General features: G+C 47.2%; 1 protein-coding gene across 1 annotated transcript; it reads right to left on the reverse strand.

Annotated features, from left to right (window-relative positions):
- Positions 1-374: 374 nt before the first annotated feature.
- Positions 375-14,300, reverse strand: LOC108930375 (membrane progestin receptor delta-like). The gene is made up of 8 exons (XM_029248326.1): positions 14,207-14,300; positions 6,954-7,162; positions 6,632-6,759; positions 6,047-6,252; positions 3,750-3,876; positions 3,195-3,291; positions 2,495-2,639; positions 375-2,343 (listed from the first exon to the last, which is right to left on the reverse strand). Exons 2-8 carry the CDS (start codon positions 7,002-7,004, stop codon positions 2,072-2,074), a joined length of 1,026 nt encoding a protein of 341 aa, XP_029104159.1. The 5' UTR covers positions 7,005-7,162; positions 14,207-14,300; the 3' UTR covers positions 375-2,071.
- Positions 14,301-18,853: the final 4,553 nt, after the last annotated feature.

Below are 18,853 nucleotides of genomic sequence, written 5' to 3' on the forward strand. Positions count from 1 at the left end.
CAGTGCTTATTTTAATACAGTTCCTCTTTCTGAAAACATTTTTGGATCATTACAGATCTTAAAAGGGCTCCAGACTAACCCCGCAGCTTTTTTCATTCAAGCTTGGAGACTCGGGGACGAGGCAGGCGCGGTGTGACCACGGCGCTGACTTCAGCCGCTGCGGTGAAGAGCTCGCGGTAAACATGGTGAAAAATGATAAACTAAGGACCAGACATCACACGGGCGAGAACATAGTTAACAACGGCACGCACGCCAGGCTTCCCCCAAGACAGTCACAGCACCATGTACAAAATTTAGAGCAAGTTATGCTTTATTTTAACAACACTGAAAGTGCGAACACGTTTGCACACACATGCAGCATTAAAATACGGTGTTTGTACAAAAGATATAAAAACAAACTGCTTAGGAGATAATATTTGGAAAAGCATCTTTCTCAGTGACACACAAGGCACATATTTTTCCCCCAAGACATATACGAACATAAGAAAAAATACATTTTCAGTACATTGGTGGGTAACGCTGTAAAAAGGCACAATGGTTAATAAAACATATTTTTGGCACTTTAACAAAATATTGTGTATAGACGTGGAAAGCCGTTACACGGCACACTGAAAAAGTTCAGTTTTCCTACTTATTTGACCTGATAATTTATCAACTACATCGACACACGGCAGAGAAGAACAGCTTATTCGTTCCCAGGTTCAGTCAATTATGGAATACAGTCGGACGAACACCTTTGGAAAAGATTTTTAAGGCCGATCTCATTTAAAAGCGTCAAGGGTACCGCAGTGCTGCTTTTACCCGAGCAGCGCGGTCCATCCGACTGTCAGTCAGACGTCTGCGAGCATCTCTGATGGGAAATCAGACACGTTCACGTCCAACAGGAGAGACGCTGAGGCTGAGGCAGTGCTGCTGGATTTGTGCAAAGTCCACACTGGCCTGGCTTGCATGAGGGATTGGAACCTTAACTGGCGAGATCCAATCCCAAAGTCAGCTGAGACCCACGAGGCGCTCGTGTCCCACCAGAAGCAGCAGTTGTACAGGACCTGTTAGACGAAGTTTAAAAAAAATCCCTCTATTTCACTACAAACTAGCTTAAGGATTGCAAACAGCAGCCGACCCACATGGCCGCACCGCGTAACGCTGCCGACTTCTTCACGATCCTTATTCATCGGGACCCCATCAAACACCGGAAGTGAACGGACCCAGCTTCTCGTCAAGGCTGCGGTTGCTTAGGAACCGCGAAGCTCCTCGCGCAACAACAAACCGCGAGTTCGACACGTGCGCTCAGACACAATCTGGAATGTGACGGAACTGGCCTGGATCACCTCCACAACGTGAGCCCGGGGGGCAGAAGAAGTCTGCACGGCAAACACAACCCGCCTTCGGCATTTGTTCTCATTGTCTGGGAGGGCAGCGGAACACACCGATTCTACACACGCTCCAATGAGTCATGGTTCATTAGATCACCCACGCTGCACCTCAAATCAAGGAACAGTGCGGCAGGTTTTAAGAATACAAGCATCACCAAGGTTACGGTCCAGTCAATCAGTTAACTGTCTCCGAATCCTGATCTAAATCAAGTCCAGATGGACCAAGTATGTCCAGAGGCATGTCAGTATGTTCAGGTTGAATGCTGAGATGCCTGAGAAGTTAGGTTGGACACTTTGAGTGTAACGCTCAGGGTCAAGATGAAGGTGATCATACCCTGAGATGTTTGGTTTCACGCTCTCCTGCACCCGTGTCCGCGACTGCCCGCTGCTCAGACAAGATTCTTCATGTGATTCAAAGGTTTCAAACCTGTGACGATCCTACAGAGAAGCATCTATAAAACCTCTATTTTCCTCGCAAAAATTGAGGACAATCTCGTTCAGTGCTTTGAGTCGCTTTTGTAGCTCTTGTCCTAAAACGGAAATATCCCGACAGAGGTACAAGCGCTGGAGGACCAAGCCAACGCGGAAGCCTAGAGTCTGCTAATTAACGTCATTGTCAAGAGGCACGAGGGCAGCTGGAGCGCCGGGTCGCCTTTGCCGCGGCGTTTGTCGGAAAGAGCCGAAGCTCGAGATGAACCTCAGTTCTCCTTGTCGCCGGACGGTTGGTGACTGGTGCCGTGGCTCGGCCCGACGAGATGAGGCGCCCACAGGAGGACGGCGCTGAACAGGCCGATGATGGCGAGGTTGAGCGCAAAGCCCAGGGCCAACGTGCCCACCGTTCCCATGAAGGAAGGGACCCCCGCGTGGGCCATCAGCCAGCTTCGGCGCACGGTCATGTCCGTGAGCACCGCCTCCATCTGGAAGTGTGTGCCCACGACGGCGCAGATGTGGAAGAGCTGGTGGCTGTGTCCTGGGACAAAAAGAATGGGGGCGGGGGGGTTGGACCGAAGGTCATAGAGATAGAAGGGGGACAGAAGGGAAGAACACTGAGATGATGTGCATACAGACATACAAACCAAAGGAACAAAACGGTGGGGGTGATGCTCCGGCGGCTGACGTACCGATGTAATCGAAGCGCCCGGGAGCCAGCCGCTCGGGCAGGTGGGAGGCGAACAGGAAGCAGGTGAGGAAGGCGAAGAGCAGGTGGTAGCAGTGGCTGGATAGAGCCTCGCTGTGGCTGCAGCCTCCCCCGAAGCAGAGCAGGAGCTGCGCAGACAGGGGGTGCCACAGAGCACCACTTCAGCGAACCCTTTCGGTGAACATGGGAAGGCGGCCCTGACCACACAACAACTACCGTGGAAATATGACATCCGGCAAACCCCGAAGGCACATTCTTCACACGAGGACGGCAGCAAACGCAGCGGTACGGCGGGAAAGCGTTTCACTTCCCCGGCCGCCGGACAGCTAAGCGGTCCCTGGGCGACGGAGCCATTAAACCATCCTCTGCGAGCGCAGCTCACGGGCTCGGCTCCGACGGGAAGTTAGGATCGGACCCCGGGAAGGGCATATATCAAAGCTGGGCCTTCTTGTTATCTGAATTTCCCAGTGCGTAAACTGCCATGATATATCGAGGCTCTTAATGAAGTGCCATGAAGGCATCGCCATAAATAACCGTGTGTCAACATTGGCTCTCACTGCGAATCTTTTAATGTTGAGTTATGGGATTGGGTTGGTCACGAGAAGGAAACACACACACACACACACACACACACACACACACACACACACACACACACACACACACACACAATGGAAACCCACCCTGTAGAACAGAGGAATGTTGTCAAAGAGGAAGGGATAGACGAACGCCGCCGTACGCAGCATCTTGCTCCTGTGTGGGAATTCCAGCTCCAGAAACCTTCAACAATCCACGGAAAACATCAGCTTCACTTGTGTGAGCCTCATACAGCTTCCCGTAACAAACAGTAATAAGTGCAACATGCTGTCAGGCCCAATATATAAAATTCAATTACACGCAGGAAAGATGATAACTCCACTTAGGGATGATGCGTGATGTTTTCCCATTTCTCCCTTTCCAGCCCAAATTAAAGACTGATTCCATAATTTCACTCAGCCCTCTGTCTGACCCAAATGCTCTTTGTCCTAAGGGTGAAGCGTGGGCCCCCTTGCCGCTGACCGAGGTTGCGCGCATCCAAAAAAATGACATAATATTCTTTTTCAGAATTGCAACACTAATCTGAAACCACAAACTACAAGCGTGTCCAGCAGGAGAGCTGGAGCGCCTCCACGGAGCCTGAACAGGGGGTGGGGGGAGGCAGGGGGACACGAGGGCTAACGCCTGGTGGAGAGTCTCACCTGGAGTAGCAGGAGAGGCCGGTGCAGAAGAGCATGTTGCCCACGGCGATGGGCACAAAGCGGCGATGCAGCCAGCTGTTGAGCCAGCAGTCGGGCATCACGTAGGAGCCGTAGGTGATGGCGCAGCCTGGGCACAGAGACAGCGGAGCACGGTTCAAATCCCAACGGTTTCTCCCATTTTACCCATCAAGGGAACTTAACCGCACGTTGCTTCAGCGATGAAATGATATACGATGAGGCAAGAGGGGCATTCTCCGGAAATGTGGTGCTAAGGCACCGAACAACGGTTTCAGGTGGCAGCAAATTACTTTTTGTTAACTTTTCCGAATGTGGCTAACGGGGGAGGGCGCACGGTCGGGTGGTCCGCAGTTTCGCGATTTCCAATGTTTGTGTTTGTTGAGTAATCGAGCAGATTACCCTTGTAATCTGCAAGGGGAATTATTGCGGTTAATCGGGGGGGGGGACGACGACACTTCAGCGATGCCAGAGCTTGCCTAATTTTACACAACTTCAAATGAACATAATAAGCTGCCAAAGTGTACTAGACTGGACAAAACAGGATTTTTAATAACGGCACTTTACAATATACACCAATAGTATGGTAACGGCACTGCAGATGTGCCTGATGTTACCCCGGCACTCTGAGAGCTCAGATAAAGCCTGGGCCATTTCACTTTATGAGGGCCCCTCACTGCTTGGGAAGAGGGGTAAAAAAGATATTTTCATGTAAAAATTGGCATGTAATTTTTTTAACTGGTACAGTGCATCACAGTATAATTCTGTTTATATTTAGGCACTCTGGCTCCGCTGCTTTCTGAATTATTCCATAATGCACCCTTGGCTGGGGTAAGACCCCCCTGACAGGTGACATGGCCCTGCTCCCCCACCGTAGGGCCTGTATAACCCTGTGTATTTCTCTCCGTGCCAATGTGCGCCGCATGTCCAGTAGCCAGCAGCAATAAAACAAAGGGCACATGAGCATAAATCAAACTGTCAAACTTCAGAGGGGCATTTCTGACACAGCGCTACCCTGTTTATTACTGTAAAAAGCCATAAGGTTTCACGTTTTCCCTTTCGATTGCCTTGGCTTCGTGGCTCCATGTCAGTGTCTATCCTGTCAGTGACATCACTGCCATTTACGGCCCACCCTGATGACTCCCCCAGGTCCGCTGCCCTCCTCACTAATTCATGCCGACTGCCACCATCAGCATCCGTAAACATCGCTTACGCTGAATAATGAAGTGTCTAACAATGTTTCTCTTGTGTTGCTGACAGCCGCGGTACGTGCAGTCGTGACGAGTCGGGTTTTGCGGTGTTACTGGAAGGCACCCACTCCGGGTCTGCGTGTGTGTGGCAATCTATCGCAGTGCTGGCTGACATTGCATTGAAAGTCCCCAGCATCACATTTGGTGGAAACTCCAAGGAGCTTCCAGTGTCCAGTAAAACGAAGGGACTGGGAAAGGGTGATAAAGGAGTGATGAAGGGGCCATAAAGGAGTAATGGTGGAGTGATGAAGGGAGCATGAAGGAGTAATGATGAGGTCAAGAAGGGAGCATCAAGGAGTGGTGAAGGGGCCATGATGGGGTTATGAAGGGGCCGTGAAGGGGTGATGAAGGAGTAATCATGGGGTGATGAATGGGCCACGAAGGAGTAATGATGGGGTGATGAAGGGGCCATGAAGGAGTAATACAAGGGTGATGAAGGGGCCATGAAGGAATAATGATGGGGTGATGAAGGGGCCATGAAGGAATAATGATGGGGTGATGAAGGGGCCATGAAGGAGTAATGATGGGGTGATGAAGGGAGCATGAAGGAGAAATAATGGGGTCAAGAAGGGAGCATGAAGGAGTGGTGAAGGGGCCGTGAAGGGGTAATGAAGGGTCGATGAAGGGAGCATGAAAGGGTTGGTGAAGGGGTCATGAAGGGGCCATGAAGGAGTAATGATGGGGTGATGAAGGGAGCATGAAGCAGTAATACAGGGGTGATGAAGGAGTAATGATGGGGTGATGAAGGGAGCATGAAGGAGTAATGATGGGGTCAAGAAGGGAGCATGAAGGAGTGGTGAAGGGACCATGACGGGGTAATGATGGGGTGATGAAGGGGCCGTGAAGGGGTAATGAAGGGTCGATGAAGGGAGCATGAAAGGGTTGGTGAAGGGGCCATGAAGGGGCCATGAAGGAGTAATGATGGGGTGATGAAGGGAGCATGAAGGACTAATGATGGGGTTATGAAGGGAGCATGAAGGGGCCATGACGGGGTAATGATGGGGTGATGAGACTGTGCTGCGGCAGCCTTACCCAGGCTGTAGAGGCTGAGCGCGCCATAGTCAAAGAAGTAGCAGATGTGACACGCCTCGGGGGACATGGTGCTGAAGGTGTGGGCACAGCTGGATGTGAACGGGTAAAGGCAAATGAGCAACATGTACACCAGCAGCGGCCAAGTGTAGCTCTCTGACAGGAAGTCCAGGGAGGAGCTGAGGACACTGAGCCGCCACAGGAAGTACCTATGGGCAGAGATATGGACTGGTTATCAGTAACACTTCTCACTTCAGCCTGGAGAACCGCAAGGGCAGCTACGGGTGCAGGTACAAGGTGGGTAACAGGGAATGCTAAAGAGGGCTGAATTAACTAGGAGGGACTATTGGAAGCCTCTCAAAGTACAAGTGAAGACATGGCAAGCATCAAACTACCTGAAGTACGCAAGAGGATGAGCCAGTAGTTGATGTGCCAAGGACTTTGCAGAAGGTCAAAAAAGTTTTTTTTTTTTCCCAAAAGTGCCTGAAATTTGTATTCTGGGATGCAGCCCGTGATCTCACTGCATGAGGCCTCAACCTCAGTTATTTCATCTGTTCAGTTATGGCAGTCAAGACAGGAAATGTGTACCAGGTTGGCAGGAAGTGGGTCCAGATGTTCACTGTCTCGTTGGTCATTTGGAAGCTGCTGAGCACACAGTCCAAGGCGGAGCTGCGGGGGTGGCGGTACCCCGAGATGATGCCGTCCTCCCGGAACACCTGGAGGAGGAGCAGCGTACAAACCCATCGCAGTGACAGCGACAAGTGACAGCGACACAAGACGGGACAGCAGATGCTGGAGAACACATGGGCTGAGCAGAGACACACAACAAATTCCAGCCATGACCGAGCAGGAGCAGCATTAACTAACGCAGGTGTGCGATGCGCGTGAAGTCCGCTGGCTGCACACTCACCTTGGGAACTTGGTGGATGTTGAAGAGCTGGGGAAGCTTGATACTCAGCATGGCTACAGTAAAGCACAAGCTCAGCCTCGTCCGGCTCGCCACGCGATCGGATGCTCGAGGGTTTTAGGCTCCTCCCATCGCAAGCTCCGCCCCCAGGTTGAGCTGACCCCACCTTCTCTGTTTGCAGTCGTCCACACCCTGGTCCCTGGGTCAGCGGACTAAGGAGAACATAGTACAGGTTAGGAGAGCGTAAATGCATAGTACTGGCAAAAACTGTAGACGGCAGTGAAACCCGGATATTACCGGGTTTCACTGCGGTCTACAGCATTTGACGATCTCAACAGCAAGGTCTTCCGAGGTTCCTCTGGACCCCTGCTGTGGTCAAGCCACAAAGATGGCAAAGAGCTGAAATCTAATCAAGACTTTTGATGAACAACAGGCAGCAGCACTACATCACTGGGCCACTTAGTGTCTTAGTACTAATTATGTTAGTGGGCATAATTACTAATAAGTATTAACAACTTTAATCCCCCGGAGGCCATTCGTCATAAATCTGCCATAAACTGTTATTTTGACCATAGAGGACAGTAACGCCACATGCTCTCAGCCACATCCGATACGTATCCATCTCGCCGGGTCAGGAGTTCAGCTGGGCACTAATAGCGTGACAGAGTGCGGCGAATTGGAAAAGCGGGCGAAAAAGACGTCGGCCGAGTCGGAGCTGCTAACCGCAAGGCTTCGGCGTCTTCGTTCCGAGTTAAACCACGGTAAAATGGGACTCCCAGGACTCTGTGAAGGATTAAAGCGGAGAGCGCTGGATGGGAAAAATACACCAAACACCAAAACTGGTCTTTGGGGCGAAGAAGGAAGGTGCGAGGCCGCTTTCCCAAGGGCTCACATTTCGGCCCGCGAGGCTGACGAAATAACAGGACATAATAGGACCTCCAAATCCCAGAATTTTTGCCCCGTGCGTGCGCGCACATGTAACAGTGTGTTCTTTCTTTCAGTGCCGGAGCACATGACGATTGACTGGGCAATTCATCCAGCGGCACATGTAAACGACGGACAGATACTACGGTACGCCACGTTAACTTTTAAGCCATTCTACTCATCATTAGATATCGCAGGCAAATTTTATTTCACTTTATTCTAAAAGCCACGAGCACCATCTCTGACGTTTCGCCGCGGTTTTATTCTGTAAAAATCCAGGCCACCAGAGGGGTCTTTCTGGCTTGTTCAAAATGAACAATAGTGCATTGTACAGCTGTTTTTCTTTCTCCTATCAGCTGCAGTCTGACAGGGTCCAGCTTCCCATGCGCCTGCTGTTCGCCCGTTCCGCTGCGGGGACACATCTCAGCAGGAGGCTCTTCTGGACATCTTCGCTCTCCAGCCAGGTTCGTGCGGACGTTTGTTGCTGCAGGTCCGGCCGGGAGCTGGAATCCGAATAAAGGCCACAGCTGCGAGCCGCAAGGGGTACTGCAGCAGCGTAGAGGAAGACGGCATCCTGGCCAGCGAAATCGAGCGCTCTGTCACCACGGCGACGCTCACACGATTCGACCGCAGCGGGACAACCGTAGTCCGACCGGAGCTCGCGCGAGCCTCGGGGTTGCCGATCGGCCAAAGGGTTCATGCACGCGGAGGGTCTTGGCTGAGAACGTTCGGGAAGATTCAAGAAAGTCTCTCGAACTCTCCAACAGTGGCGTCACGTGACGCCGATACGCATCAGGGGTGGGTTCAGGCAGGTGATGGAGTCGCTGATAGCAACGGCTGCACGCCACATGAAAACTCGGAGTGCGCGCCTCGAAAGCTCCACGTCAACATGAAAGATTTATTTCACTCCATATCTTACCGCGCGAACTTTATCCAAAATGTTTCAAATGATTGCAAAGTTAATATTTTACCAGTGTAACTTTTTAACTGAACCTCTCTCTGCTTTTATAAGTGGACGCTCCCCAAAATTTCTGTTTACTCCCCAGTTTCATCTGTTTAGGGCTTGGAAACCTCGTTGATATTGAGACTTGTGTTTTTAGGCACAAACACAGCTGGTCCTCGACCCAATGGATCGCGATGACAACGAAAGGTCCGACTCGCCGTGCGGCCAAATCCAAATCCGCTTAATTACATCATAATCCCTTCCCATTTACCGCGTTATGGGTTTTCAGTCGTGATCCTCACAATTTTATCATTACTGGGAGAGAAGATCTGTCCCCAGTTGCTGCAATTCTATTAAGGTCAGAGTATAATATTAATACTTTTAAATCTTTAAACATTCTGAAGCCTATTAAGTGGGATTGTAGAGAAAAGTGCTCAGTCAAGCAGTGTCGAGCCCCAAAGAGCAGCGGCACCGGGGAACACGGATGCTGCGAATATGCATCCGCTCACTCGGAGCGGGCATGTTTCCAGTTATTAAAACTTCTACATTAAAAAAAATTCAGATAAAAACAAGCCTTAGTTGATTACTGTAATTCCCTGAATTGCTCGCCAGGATAACACTAATTCAACAATGACTGAAAATTATCTGCCACATGTACAAATATGAATATGTCTTTATTAGTTATTATGTTTATTATTCTAACAATATCTTAGCTGGCTGAACAGTGATGTGTTGATGTTTGTATCACTATTGTGTTCAGCTGGCACTCTGTTAGAGCTAAAATTGTGATTACCATGCATGCTTTCCTTTTACCATGTATCTTTCCTCCATCTGGGTCAATCTCATGAACCAATCATAAATGACAACTGTGGTAATTTCAGCTACTTAGCTTTAAACAGTCTTCAATGCTATTTCGATGAACAAAGTATCTATATTACGGCCCTTCACATTTTAAACAGTAATTTAAAAAGATGTAGCATCACATTTTCAGTGAAAATATCATGAATGCACTGCATCTGAGTTTAATTAATCTATAATGAAATAGTCTTCAAAATGACATCTTTAACCAAAGCCAAAAGTTGCAATATTGTGACAACTATGAAACAACATACAAATTATAATAAAAAAAAAAAAAAAAAAAAAAACAAAAAATCAGTCTGCTGTAAACAACAAAAATACTTTTCAGTAAAATTATGGTACAAATTTCTCGTTACCTTTAAAGTTCAAGTACCTGTCATAGTCGCAGAGGTTTAAATTAAGTCAGTTCTTCCAAGATGCCTTATCAAGTTACAGTTCAAAGCTCATGAGATTGACCTTACACGTAAGTTTATTTATTCCGAACACTCTTTATTATCACTCTTTATTTGGATCTAAGAAGTCAGAAATAACTCTGGCATGAAATGTGGACATAAACACTTTCTGGCTTTAACTGACACTCTAAACGGTACTCTGGTTCCCCCCCCCCCCAAATAGTGGTGATACTAAGTTCGTCTTCCTGTGGCAGGCCAACATCCTGAGTACTCAATTCGGAAACCGCAGCCTTCCACACTGCACAGCACAGCATCGTCCCCCACCTTCCTCTCCCTCGTGCTCAACGGTGATCTTTCAGCCACCGCCGATGACTGCGGAGGGGGCACCACACATGCCTGCTGCCAGCCGTCCCCGTGCAAATGTGTGCCGTTAAACGCATCCCGTACAAGAGCTGGCGCCACGTATGCAAATCCCCGATGCAGTAAGCAAGGTAGCGTCCAACACAGCATCGCTGGACTGACTCCCCCCTGTAATATTCAAATGGATCTGCTGTACTTTTCATTTGCAGCAGCATCACTACCCTCACAGAACCTCACCTTTAAATTCCACTCCTGGATGCTGCCTCATTGGCATTCGAGCAGGAGTTCCGCCTTTCACCCGGCTATTAAAAAATGAGCGGATGACAGCAGTTTTATCGTTTCTACGAGTCATTGTCTTCCAGTTTTATCTGAAATGGCTCATACAGCTCACAGTTGAACTGCTCCCATATATTTAGCGGGATATTTCCCCGAAGATGTTCTTAGGTAGAGAACCTTCTCTCATCCTGACCTGCAACACCCCAGTCTATCAATGGCTTTACGTTAGAGTTAACCGGCCTACGCAGCCAGTGGTGCGCACAGCTATAAAGAATTTGGTGGTCTTTTCTAAGCTCGCCAGGGCACTAGCACAAAAAACTAGATCATGCAGACAGTGCCTGGAAAGAATTTGGCAACAGTTTCCATGGGGCAAGCAGAAAACGCTGCCTTTCCCAAGCAAACATAATGGAGGGAAAGTAGCCGCGCGCAACGAGTTGGCGGTGACAGTAATCCCGGTAGCTAAACAGGGAATTAGTGGGAAAATCCGATGTTTTGCGCCAATATGCCCTGCGAAGTCGCTGAAGACTGACTCCCACCCAAACTAAGAGCTGTTAGGAAAATGTGTAACCGTAGAATGGAATCACACGGCCACATTATGCTAATGCAGCGTTCTGTGAATGCAAACAGAATGTAGCATCCAGGGGACTCAGATGTTCCCTCAACATGAATGCGGTACCCAACAATAAAGAGACCCAGAGAAGTTACGTCATAGCCGAGGTGTGAAATCACTGAAGTACGCTACTCTGTCGAGGTCCACAGCGACAACTGGATGGGTTTACCTTGAAAACCAACAGAGACTCGTAAGCAGTGGGTGAATGATGGCTTGGCGCTGTAGCTAACAGCTAGAGCTTAACATTCTCTTGGAGCAAAAACTATTTTAAGTCTTTCAAAGGCACGTCTCTTTGACACTGCAGACACCCGTGCCTTGTGTTTTAGCATCACGACAAGCAGAGCAGCACAGATTTTACTGCGGCAGCAAAAAAAAAAAAAAAAAGGCAACTCCCCAAAGGTTTCTTGAATTAAAGGAATGTCAGCTGTGATAACTTTGCAAAGAAATGCAGCGGCTTTAAAACCAAAGTCATGGCATGAGAAAGTAAAATGGTCTCGGGTGGATTGTATCATTGACAGAGGAGCATATTTGATATAGCTGAGAGGCTTCATTTTCATTTGGCTGAGATGCTGAGGCTCCGAGATCTCACTTGGGTGCAAGTGCCAGAGAGCATCGAGGACGAACCGCATTCCCAGATTCCGACAAATCCCCTCCCCGGCCCCACCCATTATTTTCTTTCTACAGGAATCCGCAGTTTCATAGTTAACTACAACCTGCGTTGTGCTGGAACAAAAGTGCAGTTTTCTGACCCCGGCTTTTGCTTGACTGCGATTACTGCTTCAGGGTTTGTAACTACAAAAGGCCGGTTACTGGTGCGGCGTGAGCGTCAGATGGGAAGGAAGAGAGTTGCGCAATAGCTGAAGAGCAAGATATGAATGACAGAGTGCCGGGAGACAGAACGACAGCCAGGCCCAGACAGTTATTAAAGGAGGGAACTGGGATAACCTGTTCCTGCTGTGGTAACCACAGTAAAGACCATATGTGCATGATAATGATACAGAGCTTTTCTCAAGATCACTTCCCTGCAAGCACCCACAGCCACAGATATACATTTCAGTAACTATTACCTGAATGTGTGGTTCTGCTACTAAAATCTCTGGGGGGGAAATCCAATGCACGTGTCAAAGAGCACAGAGAACTCAAGTGAAGTTACCGAGAGCTTTGGCACATGATTTATGGACCTGTTTTGAGATCCTTAGCTTCTGTAACTCTTGAGAACACACCTCACTGCGCCCAAAGGATTTGTTATCCCCATAAACTCAACCATGGGCATGTCAAGACAGCAGCGCTCCCACCAATGGATGTCTCTTCAGTCATTTTCCTCCATCGGGAGGGCACAGGATGCCAAAACTCTCAATGAGACAAAGAATTGAGCTCCTACCCATGGACATCACACACTGCCATCATATTGGAGGTGCACTGACTCAGCGTCCTCTGCTTCACCTCTGTCAACTGCAGCAGAATTGCGACTCAAGCTAAGTGATGCTAGGCATGACTGTCAAACTTCTCTCTTGTTTGCCTATTTGTACCCTCCTGCCAAGACAGCAGACAGATCGTCAATGTAACCCTAAAATAGTAATGTGACAAACAGCTGTTGTATCCCACCGCTGACACCAGTGGAGCAAACAATGGGGTGTGCTTTATTTAAAAATGGGCACTGCTAATGGACAGTTCCACGGGACTGGGGACTGGAGCCAGGGACAGCTGGTAGCGTAGTGGTTAGCATGGTACTGCCTTTGGGTCCAAAGGTTGCAGGTTCAATCCCCACCTCTGGCTGTAGTACCCTTGAGTGAGGTACTTACTCTAAATTGCTCCAGTAAAATTACCCAGCTGTATAAATGGGTAAATAATTGCAACCTTACCACTGCAAGTTGCTTTGCAGAAAAGCATCAGCTAAATGTATCTTAAGATAAGATGATGACTAGGGCATGTGATCAGATATATTAGTAAAGGAAAAAACCCTGCCTGTTTTGCTGTCAGCCATCATGCTTTTCACTCGTGATAAGAAGCACATTAAATTGTCCCATTTATAGAAGAGTACATATTACACACTGTACATGAATACACAGATGTGTAAGAATACAAGTGTATACAGCATGTCTATGTAACAGACTGAAACAAAAAAGAAACACAGATCATTAAAATAAAAACCGATAACAGATGACAGCCACATTTGCCAGTGATATTTGACAAAGATGTGTGATATTTTTAATATTTTTACATTTTAAGATTTGTTGCATACATTGTTTTTAAACTGGGGCAAATCTGTTGTTCAGGTGCAAACAGTTATGATGCACACAAATATTTGCCTGATCTGTACTGCTATGTGACATACACTCAGGCAGTTGGTGCACATGTACTCATGATATATTCATAATATCGGACTTTAATATGAGTTAGGAGATTTTTTGCAACAAAAAAGTCCTCCAGCCAGGGTGTGTAAAACCACACTGACCATGTCACATGTGCCATTTAGAATGCAAGCGGTGTTTCACAGCAGCGAAAGTGCGGGTTCTTGTGCAGCTGGAGGACCAACGCCTTGCCCGGCGAAAGTGGAAATAAAAGAAATATGAGAAGTTTATTAATGCTTTCCGCTGCTCCCGTCCCGGGAGCGCGCACCAGGCTCCGGCGCTCGCGATCCGAAAGTGCGGACCCCGCCCCCGCAACATCGGGACGATCAAAAGTCAACCAAGAACCAACAGAGAGTACAGTTACAGTAGTTAAGGTAAAGTTATAACCATGATGACCCGAGGAGTCGGGTTCAACAAACCGCAAATGATGACACTGACAGACCCAACTGAAAACACGTGTGCATTATTAATTTAAAAAGAGAAGCGCCTCCGAAAGGATGACAGCGGTATTTGTCAAGCATGTCTGATTACACTATACATACCTTAAAGATGACAAAGTGCAGGTTTTTCTCCGCTTTTTTTTTTTGCTCACAGTGAAGTTACGGTCCCATTACGAGTCGCCTGACGGTCAGTTTGAGCACAGTAGGCGTGGCCCACACTCTCCCACCAAGAATTCCCCGGCAGACCAATCATAAGTTGCTATGGCCTCAAAGTCCCGCCCTCGAAACGCAGTGGCCGCTGTCATTGGCTGAGGACACAAAGAGTTTGTCTACGAAGGGTAAGTACAATATGTACAACTTACAGCAGCCGCATAACTTCAATATGGGGATGTGGTTACGTAACGTGTGAGTGTGTGTGTGTGTTTGTGACCAACGAATGTTTTTAGTCTGTTTTTTTTTTTTTAATCTGTCTTTTAACTTATTTTTCAGAAAATTTATTAAGTTACAAAACCAACATTTTCCTTTATCTATAAAAAAAGAGAGTCTATCACGATTGTCTGAAGTAGGCCACAGTTTTATTAATGTGAAGACAAAATACACCGACCGAGCCCATTGATGTTTCATGCGCTCTTTGTACTGCGGCATATTTTTTGCCGAAACCCCACGTGCAGCATCTCCTCCGAACGTCGAGCGTGATCACTTCCGTTCTTCTTCCATTCCACGCTGGGCCCTCCATCCTGTCCGCGGGAAAGACACCCCCGTCTACTACCTTCCAAAGACATCACAGGTTGTAAAATCATCATTTTTATGACTGTATTTAATAACTCCTCAGTAAAATATGTCTGGGGGCTTTTACATCAGGACAATCACTCAGAGCCTTTCCCCTGCTGAAGCCTGATACCAACGGTTTGGTTCAGCCTCCGCTTTCCAAATTGACCTGGCAGTCGAACAGCTGGCGCTACTAAGTGTGTTGTCATCGCCGTGTTCTCACAGGCTGTTGACTCCAGCAGATACATCTGCAGTGTGAGAGCCAAAGAGATGATGTCTTTGCCATTTACAGAGGGTCGCTGGACCTCGGGAGGGATCGCAAGGTCAGAGGTGTCCACATACCAGGCAGCTGGATGTTTCGCTGAATTTATCATCCCAATCCGCTTTGCCTTTGAGGAGATATGGAATCTGGAGCTTGGAATCTGTCATTGCCAGTACAATACAAGAACTCTATAAATCAAGACAATAGTTGTTGTACTACATTTTATTTTAATTAATTTTAATTAACCAAATCAATCAAGAACCAAGTGGTGGAAAACCCCAGCATTTCTTTAACCACTTCCCTGGGCCCTAAAGCGCCAACAATATTCAGAATAGATGTTAAACAAAGTTATTTTATGGTTAACTAAAAAGCACAAAGGTTTTTGGTTCTGGCTGTGATGTGGTGGAATCACATCTCTCTGTTATGCAGAACTGCTGAGTCTCTTTCAACATTCAAGAAGGGTTACAAAACATCTCTAATCGCTTTATAAACATGCCCTACCTTAATTCTTCTTAAATTAAAAAAAAACTAAATGCTGTTACTCATGTAATGTGTGCTTTTATACAGCATACAAGCATATACCCAAGACTTACCCACCCTTGTCGGGCACAGCCTGCGCTGGATCATACCATGCTCTTCTAAGGCACTGAATGGTTTGCCAGAACAATTTGGAGGCCACCCAACAGTCTTCTTCCATGGCGTCTCCAAACTCCTCCCATGCCTGAGCTTTCAGTAACTGTCTTTGCTGTGGCCCTCTTGGCCTGCTGGTTCCATTCAGACAAATCAGAAGACCCACTCAAGCAACATTGCATAGAAGATCTCCTTCTTCAGTTTAGCAGCTTCCCTCACCAATGGTGTCCACCAGCAGGTCCTGGAGTTGTCATTGTTGGAAGTACCGACTGCCCTCAGACCACAGCTTTTAGCAGCTGCGTCTATGATTGAGGACTTGAACATGGCGCATTCTGACTCATTGTCCACAGTTGGAACCACGTTGCTGGTTCGATCAGAGTTGGAAGTTGAAGTGATCACGCACTGAGCTGTTTGCTAATTGTTTCCAGAAAGTCCTCACAGAATGTTAGAGTCTCCCAGGGTCGTCCAACCCAACTCATCACCAAGTGGTGATCAGCTCACAGATCTGCCTCATGCTCCACCTGAGAGTCCTGGAGATATGGCCTCAAGTCAGATGTAATGACCAAACAAGTCAGACATCAGCTTATGCTCTGGTACAAGGTACACTTATGAGCCTGAGGAAATGGAGTTCCTTATGGACAGTCAATGACTGGCACAGAAGTTCAATAACAGCGCACAACTTGAGTTGAAATGCGGCAAACCGTTCCTCTCAGTCACTTCCCTTCAGGTATGTCCATCATCTTAGCGTGAGCACCAAACTCTTCCAGCAGTATTAGAGTCAGTCCAGTAGAAGGCTTGAGCTGCATTTTTCTAAAATGTTCCTAAAAACATGAATGAAATCAGATCCTCCCTAAACGTAGACAAAATATTTGGATGAGTTTAAAAAAATAACTGCGGAACCAGTATGCCAATATTATCTAGCCCCACCAAACAGAAGGCATCCAGTAGCAGGTTCCCGCTCGCTGTGGTCCCATAGCCTTGAGTTAAATGTATACACATGCTTACATGGCAGCCTACCTGACATGAGCTTACAGGAGATATTGTATCGTAGGTTTCCGCAAGTGCAGCAGCATCGCGATGGGGACCAATAGTGAAAATAAAAGGTGTCTCTTCATGAGGTCTAATTAAATCACAGATATAGGACAGAATTCCAGGGCCTTCAAGATCTGCTTTATATATCACAGACAAAGCACAGAGTGAAGGGAATTGAAAAAGAGAAAGCATGACATACCCAATTCACAAAGCAATAAGGAATAAGATGGGCTACAATATATCATAATGCTTTGGATGCCTGAAATCCTATAAAACAAGTACAATAAATCTTACCCTGCAAGGGGAAAAAAACTCATAAAAAAGATTGTCTATAAAGTAAGAAAACGGTACTGAAACGGTGAGTCCCTGGGTCCCGTATCAAACCCAAGAAAGCACAGTTTTCACCTATTCTGGTTCAGATGTCTATGAAAAATAACACTCTTTGGCGCAATGACTGACCTCAGATCCTGCACCCAAATTATGGTTGGGGAAAACAATGATAAGTCTATAACTCTATGTATGTGCTGTATGCTATCAGTAAAACACATGGAAATTAGCAGCGCATTGATACCGGTGACATGCAAATACCATGTGAGGAAATGTTGTCTCTGGACCAGAGCATAGACTGTTCCAGAGAAAAACCCCATTGTTCAGCAGCAACTGTGCTCACAGTTCCCCTAGAGTATGCTTTGGGTTCTAGAAAACACAATTACACCCTTTTATCTACTGCACCCAGAAAGATAGTTACATCAGTGGTACAGTACTGCAGTTATGAAATGGCTGCGGTCAGCATAAATTATGGTAATTAATGCGCGGTCAATGCTTCCTTCCAAAGCACAGCACGATATTATCTATTTGTGTATGATCAAGGGTACGACAGCAGGGCCCCTTCTAGGGCTTCCGATCACCTTCAGGTTACTATCCTGTGTCCATAACCTACCATCTAACTCTGTGTCCATAACTTATTTTTTCCAACTGTAATGTAAATGAGAGCGAGGAGATGAAAAAATAAAGACAGACATGAAAAAATTCCACAGTTGTTTTCACACTGGGACTTTTGGACTTGGAAGTAACACTGCTTTGTGTGCACTTTTTCAGTCATTTCAATAATTTTTAGGTTCACACTGCGAGGGTGAAAAGGGGAGGGGGTTCAAATCTCCATTCGATGGTGATAAATGTACGGAGATCCCCTTTGTGAATCCGCTGTGGTTTTGCACACCCCTCTGCCCCTGTCTTCGGTTGCTCCTCCGTTTCAGTTTTCCAGATGGAAGCTTAAGAGGTACCGGGCCCCAACAAACCTTTCCAGTAGCCACTTTCAAAGTGAGTATAAGCTGTGCCCTCCAGAATTATTGGCATCTGTGGTAGAGATGAGCAAAAAAGGTTATTAATGCCTTCACTGTTCATTAGCTTAATCCGACACTCAGATTATGAGACGAATCTCACTTTTCATCGAGGTAAAGTTATTTCAAGGAAAAAAAAATTTGAATTTGAAAAATGAAATGTCACAATTATTGGCACCCCTAAAAATTGTCTAGATCAAAGTGTAATTAACTTATATTTCCCTTCATATTTTACCTTTTTAAAACACATATGAGTCTTTAGGAACTGTTGAGTGGTGATCAATGACTTCCCATTTCACACCTTAACACACCTGTAAAACCCCTCAGGTTGCTAGTTCAAATCCCACTGGGGACACTAGTCTAGTTCCCTTGAGCTCAACCTGAACCGCTCTGGTAAAATACCACATTGTATAGTTAACCTGGGCCTTTTTCCCCTCTCTGTGGAGTGAAGAGATTTTTCTTAATGTTCACACCACTTCCCAGAGATGAATGTGCGAGCAGAAACAGCTGTGTGTGGTAGCCCTGAACTGGGACCGACCCTGCCTCATACTGGTTCAGAACTGACGTTCCAGAGACTGAGGCCAGTGGTCGGTCAGATCGATGACCATCTAACCGCTTCATCCCATTCCATGGGAGCACATAATGTGTGAGAAGTTCACTTTAAGCGGTAAATTAACCCTGTCCACATGTGGGCTCTTTCTAGCCCTTACCTGTGCA

The sequence above is a fragment of the Scleropages formosus genome, chromosome 23 (genome assembly GCF_900964775.1).
Source record: "Scleropages formosus chromosome 23, fSclFor1.1, whole genome shotgun sequence".
NCBI lineage: Eukaryota > Metazoa > Chordata > Actinopteri > Osteoglossiformes > Osteoglossidae > Scleropages > Scleropages formosus.

What these genes read in the sequence shown, in the direction of transcription:
- LOC108930375 (XM_029248326.1), bottom strand. Translation starts at nt 7,004, where the DNA reads ATGCTGAGTATCAAGCTTCCCCAGCTCTTCAACATCCACCAAGTTCCC. An exon ending in ACCCACTTCCTGCCAACCTG is followed by an intron (nt 6,253 to 6,631) that starts GTACACATTTCC and finishes CTCTGCCCATAG; the next exon opens with GTACTTCCTGTGGCGGCTCA. An exon ending in ACATTCCTCTGTTCTACAGG is followed by an intron (nt 2,640 to 3,194) that starts GTGGGTTTCCAT and finishes CTGTCTGCGCAG; the next exon opens with CTCCTGCTCTGCTTCGGGGG.